At 28.3% G+C, this 13,659-nt stretch overlaps 1 protein-coding gene across 1 annotated transcript; it reads left to right on the forward strand.

The window, feature by feature from the left end:
* Positions 1 to 12,059: 12,059 nt before the first annotated feature.
* Positions 12,060 to 13,387, forward strand: LOC118042527 (uncharacterized). The gene has a single exon (XM_035050230.2). The coding sequence runs from the start codon at positions 12,553 to 12,555 to the stop codon at positions 13,156 to 13,158; it is 606 nt and encodes a 201-aa protein (XP_034906121.1). The 5' UTR covers positions 12,060 to 12,552; the 3' UTR covers positions 13,159 to 13,387.
* Positions 13,388 to 13,659: the final 272 nt, after the last annotated feature.

The following is a 13,659-nucleotide window of genomic DNA, read 5'->3' on the forward strand; positions in this document are numbered from 1 at the left end:
TACAGAAACTGAAATAATTCATTATTATAATAATAAAAAATACAATCACTCAAGTTTTTTTCCTGAAATTAAGTATTTATTATAATAAAACTACCTTTTTAAGTAATTTTGTCCCATCATGAAACTCTAGAATATATGAAATATTAGGTCTGTTTATTTTTGTTTTTTAATCTATTTTTTGAATGAAAAACATATTAAAAATATATTACTTTTCATACTTTTCAACCTAATATATATATATATATATATATATAAACAAATTGACTAGCAAAAACAAATCGGAGTACTTAATTTTTTTAAAGTTCAATAACTTAAAACCTAAAAATCAATGCTAAATTAAGTTCTAATATCCTGAACACTAAAAATCCTTACTTTAATATTTTTTATTTTTAAAATTTGATTTTAGTTTTTTTTTTCTTTATTTTTTCGTTTTTTTTTTTTTTTATAAACTTTTAGGTGTTTTCCTTTCCATCATTTAATCAAAATATTAAGTTTTTTATAAACTTCATTTACATGACTGTTTATCACCCTTTTTTGACTATAGCCACCATAAATTTAGTGCCTTGGAAACCCAGCCATGGAAGGACTTGAAGGTAAAATGCTTATTATTTTATGTATGTTATAAAAGCTACTTATAAAGGCCTTATTAACAAATCGGGCTTCTGTATTTTCTTTGGGCGGTCTAGTGTTGATGACATTGAAACCTGTTTGAAATTGTGGCAATAATCGTGATTTAAAATATTTTTTTATTTAAAAATATATGAAAATAATATTTTTAAAAAAATTATTTTTGAGATTAGTATATTAAAAAATATGAAAATATAAAAAAATAATTTTTAGTAAAAAAGTTTTTTAAAATTTAAAGGAACATAATTTGGGTTGTGTTTTCAAATGGACCTAAGATTTTTTTTTTTTTGGTAACCTGGGGTGTCCGGGCTAGCTTGCGCGCACCACAACTAATCCCTGGGCTCACTGAATATCCTGCAAGCCCAGTGAGCATGTAAGGCACCGCAGGGGTGACAGACATATACAAGTGAGGCTTGAACCCTGATGTGGAGGAAGGGAACAAGTCCCTTCAACCACTAGGCCACAACCTTACATGAGTTGTTGAGTGACACTAATTGGTGCAAGTTAATGATAGTGTGAGTTTGTTTAATGTTTGTTTTTTTGTTTGGATTTTTTTATAAACTTTTAATTTTTTTCCTTACTTTTTGGAAGTTTTTTCTTTTGATTCTTTTGTAAAATTGATTTTTCTTATTAATTTAGCCCTTCAATCTAAAATTACCTATCTTTTTTTTTTAATTTGATTTTTATTTTTTTATTGTTATTTTATGTTTTTTGTGATTAAATGTTTTTTTTTTTAATTTTATCATTGACATTTTATTTTTTTAAAGTTTGGACTTCATGATTTTTTGATGTTTGATGCTTCTAATCAATTGACATGGGTCACAAGTTTTATGAGTTAACATGGGTTCCATCGTTTTTTATTGACTTATTTTCTTTCCTACTCATGTTACTTGACGTTGATATAAAAAAAAAAAGATATGTTTCATGATTTTTTTTTTGTATTATTATATATGGTTATCATGGTATCATGACATGGCCTATGAGTTTAGTAGGTTAACCCGGATAGACTTATTTCTTTTCTTTTTCCCTTTAGTTACTTTTGTTTCTTTGGGGTTCTTTTGTGTTATTGATTTTTATTTTTTAATATTTGATTTATTGAGAATTAATTTTTATTATTTTTTTATATTTGATGATTCCAATATAATGAGTTTCTCTTAAGCTAACAAGGAAACCCAGCCATGGAAGGACTTGAAGGTAAAATGCTTATTATTTTATGTATGTTATAAAAGCTACTTATAAAGGCCTTATTAACAAATCGGGCTTCTGTATTTTCTTTGGGCGGTCTAGTGTTGATGACATTGAAACCTGTTTGAAATTGTGGCAATAATCGTGATTTAAAATATTTTTTTATTTAAAAATATATGAAAATAATATTTTTAAAAAAAATTATTTTTGAGATTAGTATATTAAAAAATATGAAAATATAAAAAAATAATTTTTAGTAAAAAAGTTTTTAAAATTTAAAGGAACATAATTTGGGTTGTGTTTTCAAATGGACCTAAGATTTTTTTTTTTGGTAACCTGGGGTGTGCGGGCTAGCTTGCGCGCACCACAACTAATCCCTGGGCTCACTGAATATCCTGCAAGCCTAGTGAACATGTAAGGCACCGCAGGGGTGACAGACATATACAAGTGAGGCTTGAACCCTGATGTGGAGGAAGGGAACAAGTCTCTTCAACCACTAGGCCACAACCTTACATGAGTTGTTAAGTGACACTAATTGATGCAAGTTAATGATAGTGTGAGTTTGTTTAATGTTTGTTTTTTTGTTTGGATTTTTTTATAAACTTTTAATTTTTTTCCTTACTTTTTGGAAGTTTTTTATTTCGATTCTTTTGTAAAATTGATTTTTCTTATTAATTTAGCCCTTCAATCTAAAATTACCTATCTTTTTTTTTTTAATTTGATTTTTATTTTTTTATTGTTATTTTATGTTTTTTGTGATTAAATGTTTTTTTTTTTAATTTTATCATTGACATTTTATTTTTTAAAGTTTGGACTTCATGATTTTTTGATGTTTGATGCTTCTAATCAATTGACATGGGTCACAAGTTTTATGAGTTAACATGGGTTCCATCGTTTTTATTGACTTATTTTCTTTCCTACTCATGTTACTTGACGTTGATATAAAAAAAAGAAAGATATGTTTCATGATTTTTTTTGTATTATTTATATGGTTATCATGGTATGATGACATGGCCTATGAGTTTAGTAGGTTAACCCGGATAGACTTATTTCTTTTCTTTTTCCCTTTATTTACTTTTGTTTCTTTGGGGTTCTTTTGTGTTATTGATTTTATTTTTTAATATTTGATTTGTTGAGAATTAATTTTTATTATTTTTTTATATTTGATGATTCCAATATAATGAGTTTCTCTTAAGCTAACAAGGAAACCCAGCCATGGAAGGACTTGAAGGTAAAATGCTTATTATTTTATGTATGTTATAAAAGCTACTTATAAAGGCCTTATTAACAAATCGGGCTTCTGTTTTTTTATGGGCGGTCTCGTGTTGATGATATTAGAATATGTGTTGACGATATTAGAATATGTTTGGAATTGGGATAATAATTATAATTAAATTTTTTTTTTATTTAAAAATATATTGAAATGATATTTTTTTTATTTTTTAAAATTTTTTTTGATATCAATATATAAAAAAATAAAAAAAATTATTTTTAGAAAAAAAAATTAAAATTTAAGAGAATATAATTTGGATCATGTTTCTAAATAGACCTGAAAAAAAAATTATTTACATGGGTTGTTGCGTGACACTAATTGATGCAAGTCAATGATGGTGTGAGTTTGTTTAATTTTTTTTTTTTTTTGGAAATTTTTTATAAACTTTTAATTTTCGCCTTTCTATCATTTAACTAAAATATTTAGTTTTTCCTAAAAAATAATTAAATTTTTCCCTTACCTCTTGGATGTTTTTTTTTTAAATTGTTTTGAAAAAAATTGATTCTTCTTATTAATTTAGCCATTCAATCCAAAATTACCCTTTTTTTTAATTTAAATTTGGTTTTTAATTTTTTTTGTGATTTAATGTTTTTTTTTTCAATTTCATCATTTGACATTTTATTTTTTTAAAGTTTAGACTTCATGGTTTTTTGATGTTTGATGCTTCTAATTAAATGACCCGAGTCACAAGTTTTATGAGCTAACATGGATTTCCATCTTTTTTATTGACATATTTTTTTTTTACTCTTATTACTTGGTGTTGATTTAAAAAAAAACAAACAAATAAAGAAATGTTTCATTATTTTCTTTGTGTTTTTTTATATAGTTATTATGTCTCATGACATGACATGGCCTGAATTTTGGAGTAAATTTCCTATTTGTGTGTGTTGGGGTTAAATTTGCTCATCTAATTCTGTATAGGAAAGACGGACTGAAGCTACCTCCGTATTTCATGATAATATATATAAAATAAGGTAAAATAATACTATGTCAAGAAAAAATTACAGAAACTGAAATAATTCATTATAATAATAAAAAAATACAATCACTCAAGTTTTTTAATGAACTTAAGTATTTATTATAATACAAACTACCTTTTTAAGTAATTTTGTCCCATCATGAAACTCTAGAATATATGAAATATTAGGTATGTTTATTTTTTGTTTTTTAATCTATTTTTTGAATGAAAAACATATTAAAATATATTATTTTTCATACTTTTCAACCTATTATATATATATATATATATATATATAACAAATTGACTAGCAAAAACAAATCGGAGTACTTAATTTTTTTTAAAGTTCAGTGTTAATGCGAGATCAGTATCTTAAAACCTAAAAATCAATGCTAAATTAAGTTCTAATATACTGAACACTAAAAATCCTTACTTTATTTTCTGCTCTGTCAATAGGCAAAATCTCAAGGAGAACATAATTTTTTATTATTATTATTCTTGGTACTCTCCATGGCAGCTTCTCTATATAAGAGAATTCAATTATGTTATACATATAACCAATTGTTTACTCTTTCTTTCTTCGTTTTAACACTCCACATAAACTAGCTCACACTCACGATCTGCCCTTCAATTTCCTTTCCTTTTCAATTTTATCCTTTTCCTCATTTATATCTTCATAAACTCATGAGTTGGACTATTAGCACACACCAAACATTTAGTACATTTAATATGATTGAGAGTGTGTAGTAATTTTTGTTTGAAAATTTATCAAAATAATTTTATTTATTTATTTTTTAAATTTTATTTTTAACATTAATACATAAAAAAAACATTTTAAAATCTTTTTTTTAAAAAAAATCAAATTGCAAAAACACGATCACTATCTAGATTAGATTGCCTCACTCTAATGTGCTTACTCATTATATCGATCTGATATTAAGATTGATATTAAAAATATTAAGATGATGTAATGCTAAGTGAGGATTTGGGTATTTATTGGCTCTACAGTCTACATCAAAATATCTTGACCAGTCTTGAATCCAAATATCATGAGACTTGTGTTTGATATCTCTACCAATACTTTATACTAATTGGATAAATTTAATAAAATTTATACTTAACATATTCAGATCTGAAAACTAATCATTGAAAAAAATAGAAATAAATCTTGGCATTGATGATATAGTTAAGTAGGAAGTACTACACAAGCTGAAGCAACTATTTTTTAAATCTCAACAGTAAAATGAAAGTATATTATGTTGTGCTGATCAAATTTTATTAAATTAATATATTTTTTAATTTAATTTTAAATTTTAAATTTTCAGTCAACTTGAATAGTCAACTTGAATAGCAACAGCGGGTTTAATAATCAAGATATAAATACATAAACATAAAAAGGAAAATACTACTGAATATATTATGGAAAGTATTTGATACAGCAAATAAAAATAATGCAACAAAAACCACATCTTTTATACCAAATAATCAGGAGAATAAAAAACAAAAAACCCAAACTCATCAAATCCAATAAATCAATAATATCCAGCTGCCTCCGGTCTTCCTTATAATTTCCAGAATCCACCCCTACCTCTCTCCAAGCTCCTCTGTTTCTCTCTCTAAGAAGCCTGGATTTTTCATTTACAAGAAACACAGCAAAAACCCACCATGGATTTTGAAACAGAAGAGCTACAATTCTTTACCATACCAGAAATCTCGAAAGAATCCATTTCAATCCCAAAACAATCACCAAAAACTTTTAAACTAATCACCCTTGCTTTAATCTTTCCTTTATCTTTAGCAATCTTGGCTCCCTCTCTTTTTACTCATCCTCTTTTATCGCAAATTCAAGATCACCCATCAAGGCAACACACTCATCAATGGACCCTTGTTTTAGTTTTTCAATTCTTTTATCTAATCTTTTTATTTGCCTTCTCTCTTTTATCAACTGCTGCTGTTGTTTTCACTGTTGCTTCTCTTTACACTTCAAAGCCTGTTTCTTTTGTGTTTGGGTTAATCATTTGTGCCTTTGTCCATCTCATCCCAGAATGCTCTTTTCATGCAAACATATAGGAACGCTACATGCTGAAAATAACAACTATATAGGCCTAACAAGCATGTCAATATGAATTGGATCGTCATGAGAACAGGGTATTTGCAGGCAAGGGGATGGAGTATATATAATTCTTCAGGAGAGGGTAAATAAGACATACTAGTTCAAGATATGTATTGCGTTCCTGACGCAGCTTTTCCCTTGAGCATTCCGGATGATTTACTGTTTTTCCATCGCCAACGTCCAACCTCCAATTCCAAAGGGAAATTTGAAGTGTAGAAGAAGAACGAGAAACGAAGGCATTTATCCACAGGTTTAATAAACAAGGATTATAGAATTCATTAGCACTTGTTACCAGTAGAAGAAAGGTTGGCCACCACTGCTGGTCATCCACATCTGAAAGTAAAAGTTTAAATTGCGTCCAACCCGATGGCGTGGATCAATCTGTAAAATAACATTGTTTTATAAATGGTCTTAACCAAAAACTCTATGATTTTACTTATAAATTTAAATTTCATGAGGTTGAAAGAAGAAGCTTTTCGTGCTTCCTATAAGTTGATTTAGACAGATCAATTTAATTTACTCGTGAAAACTCAAGGAAAACAGTTAACTTTAGTAGAATAATTAAGGTTTTCCACAAGAATGTATGAACTCACAACTTCCAGCCAACGTGGCAAGGCTCCTTTCCAGGTGGTCCAAGCCTTCGTAAGCTCAGATATCCAATTCTGCAAAGCCAACACAAGAACAATAAATGAAAGTAAACAAAAAATATCCTAGCAAAAGCACCTTTACACTATTTTTTTAATTTATTTCTGAACAAAAAATATTTTAAAACATAATCATTAAAGACAATTTACTTCCTTGCTATACCGTTTACGGTGGCGGAGGTGCCTTCCAATCACACAAAAAAATGAGAGTGAGGGTAGCCAGTCTATCTCAAATAAAGGGACAAGGTGACACCTCTCTAGTCCATTGGTTAGATGAATGGAGGAACTAGTTCCATGCCTAAAAGGCAATGGAGGAATTTAGAGAGCCGGAGTGGGTTAACAGGAGGTCCAGAAGGATATAACCGATCTGGAATATATATAATTAACAAAATACAGATTGGACTTTCGAATTCTAAAAATATTTATAAATAACAAGAATAATCAGGTGTAAAGACAAGACTCTTTTAAACAACAAATACATTACTAGAAAAAATCTAATACCATTAGTGAAGTATGGTTATGTACTACAAGATATATTTTACTATAATTACTATATTCCCCCTCCATCATTTAATCTTTTAACTTGGTTCATGGGCTAATATAGTCTTTTTTACTATGATATAAATATAATTAAAAAAAACTTGGTAATGCCATGCAATTCTGGCGGAATGTAAAGGGCTATATTGCCACCTAACGCCGCATTCTGAGATGGTATTTGAAAGGTCTCAGCGTCTCCGACCTAGTAAGGTAGCCCAAGTCACATTATTTACGGCGGTTTGGTATTGACAACCTTTCCCCCCCCCCCTTCTTCTCTCTCCCCTCCTAGATTTTTGTGTTGACTTCTTGAAATTTTAAGAATAACCCTTTAATTTGTTGGTTCTTCATAGTTGATTCCTTTTTTATTATTATTTTTTCTCTTTTCTTACTCATCCCTAGATCTTCTTTGTTGGGATATTTGAGTATTAATCCTTACTCTTTTTATTTGTGATTTGAACTCTTATTTTTTTTGTTGGTTTTTTTTATGAACTTTTGTTTTGTTTTCAATTTAATTTTTTAATCTAAATTTTTTATTTTTATAAATTTCATTCTAGTTTTTTTTCTTTATTTTTTCGTTTTTTTTTTTTTTATAAACTTTTAGGTGTTTTCCTTTCCATCATTTAATCAAAATATTAAGTTTTTTATAAACTTCATTTACATGACTGTAACAATCACCCTTTTTTGACTATAGCCACCATAAACTTCATTTTCAAATGGACCTAAGATTTTTTTTTTTTTTTTTGGTAACCTGGGGTGTCCGGGCTAGCTTGCGCGCACCACAACTAATCCCTGGGCTCACTGAATATCCTGCAAGCCCAGTGAGCATGTAAGGCACCGCAGGGGTGACAGACATATACAAGTGAGGCTTGAACCCTGATGTGGAGGAAGGGCACAAGTTCCTTCAACCACTAGGCCACAACCTTACATGAGTTGTTGAGTGACACTAATTGGTGCAAGTTAATGATAGTGTGAGTTTGTTTAATGTTTGTTTTTTTGTTTGGAATTTTTTATAAACTTTTAATTTTTTTCCTTACGTTTTGGAAGTTTTTTCTTTCGATTCTTTTGTAAAATTGATTTTTCTTATTAATTTAGCCCTTCAATCTAAAAATTACCTATCTTTTTTTTTTTTTTTAATTTGATTTTTATTTTTTTATTGTTATTTTATGTTTTTTGTGATTAAATGTTTTTTTTTTAATTTTATCATTGACATTTTTTTTTTAAAGTTTGGACTTCATGATTTTTTGATGTTTGATGCTTCTAATCAATTGACCTGGGTCACAAGTTTTATGAGTTAACATGGGTTCCATCGTTTTTATTGACTTATTTTTCTTTCCTACTCATGTTACTTGACGTTGATATAAAAAAAAGAAAGATATGTTTCATGATTTTTTTTGTATTATTTATATGGTTATCATGGTATCATGACATGGCCTATGAGTTTAGTAGGTTAACCCGGATAGACTTATTTCTTTTCTTTTTCCCTTTAGTTACTTTTGTTTCTTTGGGGTTCTTTTGTGTTATTGATTTTTATTTTTTAATATTTGATTTATTGAGAATTAATTTTTATTATTTTTTTATATTTGATGATTCCAATATAATGAGTTTCTCTTAAGCTAACAAGGAAACCCAGCCATGGAAGGACTTGAAGGTAAAATGCTTATTATTTTATGTATGTTATAAAAGCTACTTATAAAGGCCTTATTAACAAATCGGGCTTTTGCATTTTCTTTGGGCGGTCTAGTGTTGATGATATTGTTCATGTTCACGTGAACAATGCGAGTAAAATCAATTAATTGTACTATTTTTTCAAAAAAAAAAAAAACCTAAACTTCTTGCAATGTTTTTTTTTTTTAAAAAAAAAAAAACTATAACAATGCGAGTGAATTAATTCACTCACACTGTTGCAACAGTGGAGCATGGCTCCACTGTTCTGCTTTTCTACCTCACGAGAAGCAGCATTTTGCTTCTCCAAAACATGTGGCGCGGCTGAGAATTTGATGGGTCTCACCATCAAAAAGCAGTTTTTTTTTGTTAACCAAATGGTATTTGGTGTGGTTGCGGGTTAACCTCACCCGCAGCCCGTTACCAAACGGGCACTTAGTGCCTTGGGAAACCCAGCCATGGAAGGACTTGAGGGTAAAATGCTTACTATTTTCTGTATGTTATAAAAGCTACTTATAAAGGCCTTATTAACAAATCGGGCTTCTGTTTTTCTTTGGGCGGTCTTGTGTTGACAATATTAGAATCTGTGTTGAAGATATTAGAATGTGTTTGGACCGTGAGTGATTATAATTTAAAATATTTTTTATTTAAAAATATATTGAAATTATATATTTTTTTTATTTTTTAAAATGTATTTTTGATACCAACATATAAAAAAAAAAAAAAATACTTTTTAATAAAAAAATAATTTTTTTTTAAAATAATTTGGATCATCTTTCTAAATAGATCTAAAAACACTTATTTACATGGTTGTTGAGTGACACTAATCGATGCAAGTTAATGATGGTGTGAGTTTGTTTAATGTTTTTTTTTTTTTTGGAATTTTTTATAAACTTTTAATTTTTTCCTTTCTATCATTTAATCAAAATATTTAGTTTTTTCTAAAAAATAATTAAAATGTTCCCTTACCTTTAGGATTTTGTTTTTCAATTCTTTTGTAAAATTAATTTTTCTTATTAATTTAGCCATTCAATCCAAAATTACCCATTTTTTTTTAAAAAAAATTGGTTTTTAATTTTTTTTGTGATTGTTTTTTTTTTAATTTTATCATTTGACATTTTATTTTTTAAAATTTAGACTTCATGGTTTTTTGATGTTTGATGTTTCTAATCAAATGACCCGAGTCATAAGTTTTATGAGCTAACATGGTTCTCATCTTTTTTATTGATTTATTTTTCTTTTTTACTCTTATTACTTGATGTTGATTTAAAAAAAGAAGAAGAAATGTTTCATGATTTTTTTATGTTTTTTATATGGTTATCATGGTTGGTTTCATGATATGGCCTGAATTTTAGAGTAAATTCCCTATTCGTGTCTGTTGGGTTAAATTTGCTCATTCTAATTATGTACAGGAGAGACGGACTGAAGCTACCTCCGTATTTCATGATAATATATATATATAATAGGGTAAAATAATACTATGTCATGAAAAAATTACAGAAACTGAAATAATTCATTATAATAATAATAAAAAAAAATACAATCACTCAAGTTTTTTCATGAACTTAAGTATTTATTATAATACAAACTACCTTTTTAAGTAATTTTTATCCCATCATGAAACTCTAGAATATATGAAATATTAGGTCTGTTTATTTTGTTTTTTAATCTATTTTTGAATGAAAAAATATTAAAATATATTATTTTTCATACTTTTCAACCTTTATATATATAATATTATATATATATATATAAACAAATTGACTTGCAAAAACAAATCGGAGTACTTAATATTTTTTAAAGTTCAGTGTTGATGCGAGATCAGTAGCTTAAAGCCTAAAAATCAATGCTAAATTAAGTTCTAATATTTTCTGCTCTGTCAATTGGCAAAATTCTCAAGGAGAACATAATTTTATTTTTTTTATTATTCTTGGTACTCTCCATGGCAGCTTCTCTATATATAAGAGAATTCAATTATGTTATACATATGACCAATTGTTTACTCTTTCTTTCTTCGTTTTAACACTCCACATAAAAACTAGCTCACGCTCACGATCTGCCCTTCAATTTCCTTTCCTTTTCAATTTTATCCTTTTCCTCATTTATATCTTCATAAACTCACGAGTTAGACTATTAGCACACACCAAACATTTAGTACATTTAATATGATTGAGAGTGTGTTGGAAATTGTGATAGATATTGTTTTTTAAAAGTAATTTTTATTTTAAAAATACATTAAAATAATTTTATTTATTTATTTTTAACAACAATACATAAAAAATATTTTAAAATCTTATTAAAAAAAAAAACAAATTGCAAAAACACAATCACTATCTAGATTACATTGCCTAACTCTGATGTGTTTATTCATTATATCGATCTAATATTAAGATTGATATTAAAACTATTAAGATGATGTAATGCTAAGTGAGGATTTGAGTATTTTATTGGCTCTACAGTCTACATCGAAATATCTTGAATAGTCTCGTATCCAAATATCATGAGACTTGGGGCTTATTGTCTTACTGTTTGACATCTCTACCAATACTTTATACTATTTGGATAAATTTAATAAAATTTATACTTAACATATTCAGATCTGAAAACTAATCATGAAAAATAGAAATAAATCTTGGCATCGATGATATAGTTAAGTAGGACGTACTAGAGAAGCTCAAGCAACTATTTTTAAATCTCAACAGTAAAATGAAAGTATATTATAATTATCAAACTTGTTGGGAGATTAATCCTCAAAAAGACTTAAATTATTAGGTTAAACCATGAGTTGAATCAATTATTTTAAAAAGATTTTGCTGGGCTGATCAAATTTTATTAAATTAATATATTTTTTTTAATTTAATTTTTAAATTTTAAATTTTTTGAGTCAACTTGTAGTCAACTTGAATAGCAACAGCGGGTTTAATAATCAAGATATAAATACATAAACTTAAAAAGGAAAATACTACTGAATATATTATGGGAAGTATTTGATACAGCCAAATACAAATAATGCAACAAAAACCACATCTTTTATACCAAATAATCAGGAGAATAAAAAACAAAAAACCCAAACTCATCAAATCCAATAAATCAATAAATATCCAGCTGCCTCCAGTCTTCCTTATAATTTCCAGAATCTACCCCTACCTCTCTCCAAGCTCCTCTGTTTCTCTCTCTAAGAAGATTTGATTTTTCATTTTCAAGAAACACAGCAAAAACCCATCATGGATCTTGAAACAGAAGAGCTACAATACTTTACCATACCAGAAATCTTGAAAGAATCCATTTCAATCCCAAAACAATCACCAAAAACTTTTAAACTAATCACCCTTGCTTTAATCTTTCCTTTATCTTTGGCAACCTTGGCTCACTCTCTTTTTACTCATCCTCTTTTATCGCAAATTCAAGATCACCCATCAATGGACCCTTGTTTTAGTTTTTCAATTCTTTTATCTTATCTTTTTATTTGCCTTCTCTCTTTTATCAACTGCTGCTGTTGTTTTCACTGTTGCTTCTCTTTACACTTCAAAGCCTGTTTCTTTTTTCCTCTAAAATGTCTGCCATCCCTCGGGTTTTCTTGTTTATGACTTTCTTGTGGGTTTCTCTGTTAATGTTGGTTTATTATTCTGTTTTCTTTCTGTTCTTGGTGATTTTGATTATCGGTATTGATATTCAGAATGCCCTTTTGGTTTTGTTCTCTTTGGTGGTGATTGGTGTGCTTTTCTTGGTAGTTCATGTTTATATTACTGGACTTTGGCATTTGGCTATTGTGGTTTCTGTTTTAGAGCCAATTTATGGATTTGCTGCTATGAAAAAGAGTTATGAGTTGTTGAAAGGGAAGATTCGTGTGGCTGGTGTTCTTGTTTTCGGGTACTTGGCTATTTGTGGATTGGTTTCTGTGATTTTTTCGACTGTTGTGGTTCATGGTGGAGATAATCATGGAGTGCTTACAAGGATTATTGTTGGTGGGTTTTTAGTTGGGGTTTTGGTGATTGTGAATTTGGTGGGATTGTTGGTGCAAAGTGTGTTTTATTACGTTTGCAAGAGCTATCATCATCAAGGGATTGATAAGACTGCCTTACATGAGCATCTTGGTGCGTATCTTGGAGAGTATGTGCCTTTGAAATCCAGCATTCAGATGGAAAATTTGGATGCTTGAGGTGGTGGAAACAGAGAGAAAGGGAGAATTGGTGTCATGAGTAAGTTATTATGTATGGAGAGAGTTGGCATCATGTGTAAGTTATGTTTGTAATCAACTTTTTTAAATTTGTCTTCTTCTCTTGTAATAAAACTGGAGAAGTACTTTTTTTTTTCCTAGTTGTTTGTAATTAAACTATCAATTTAACAATGATTCTATGTTGTTAAATCTACTGGTTGTCATTGCTTCACATAGTTCCTCTTGAATTATATATTTAATGGTTGACATTGCTTTAATTGATACTTTGTGGCATATAGTTCCGTGTTTGGGTTAATCATTTGTGTTCAGTTTATAGTCTTAATAAGAAACAGGTTATGCTTGTCTCTTTTCATGTTGAAATTTCCATCTTTTGGATTTCTTCAATAAGAAGTTTTACACTAGCTCGACTTGTTGACACTCTCGTGATTGGCTTGTTGATGATTAATGATAATTTTATATTCTTGGACACGACGAGGTTGAAAG

The sequence above is a fragment of the Populus alba genome, chromosome 15 (genome assembly GCF_005239225.2).
Source record: "Populus alba chromosome 15, ASM523922v2, whole genome shotgun sequence".
Taxonomy (NCBI): Eukaryota; Viridiplantae; Streptophyta; class Magnoliopsida; order Malpighiales; family Salicaceae; genus Populus; species Populus alba.

Excerpts from the sequence above, each read along its gene's own strand:
- LOC118042527 (XM_035050230.2), top strand. The coding sequence starts at position 12,553 with ATGTCTGCCATCCCTCGGGTTTTCTTGTTTATGACTTTCTTGTGGGTT.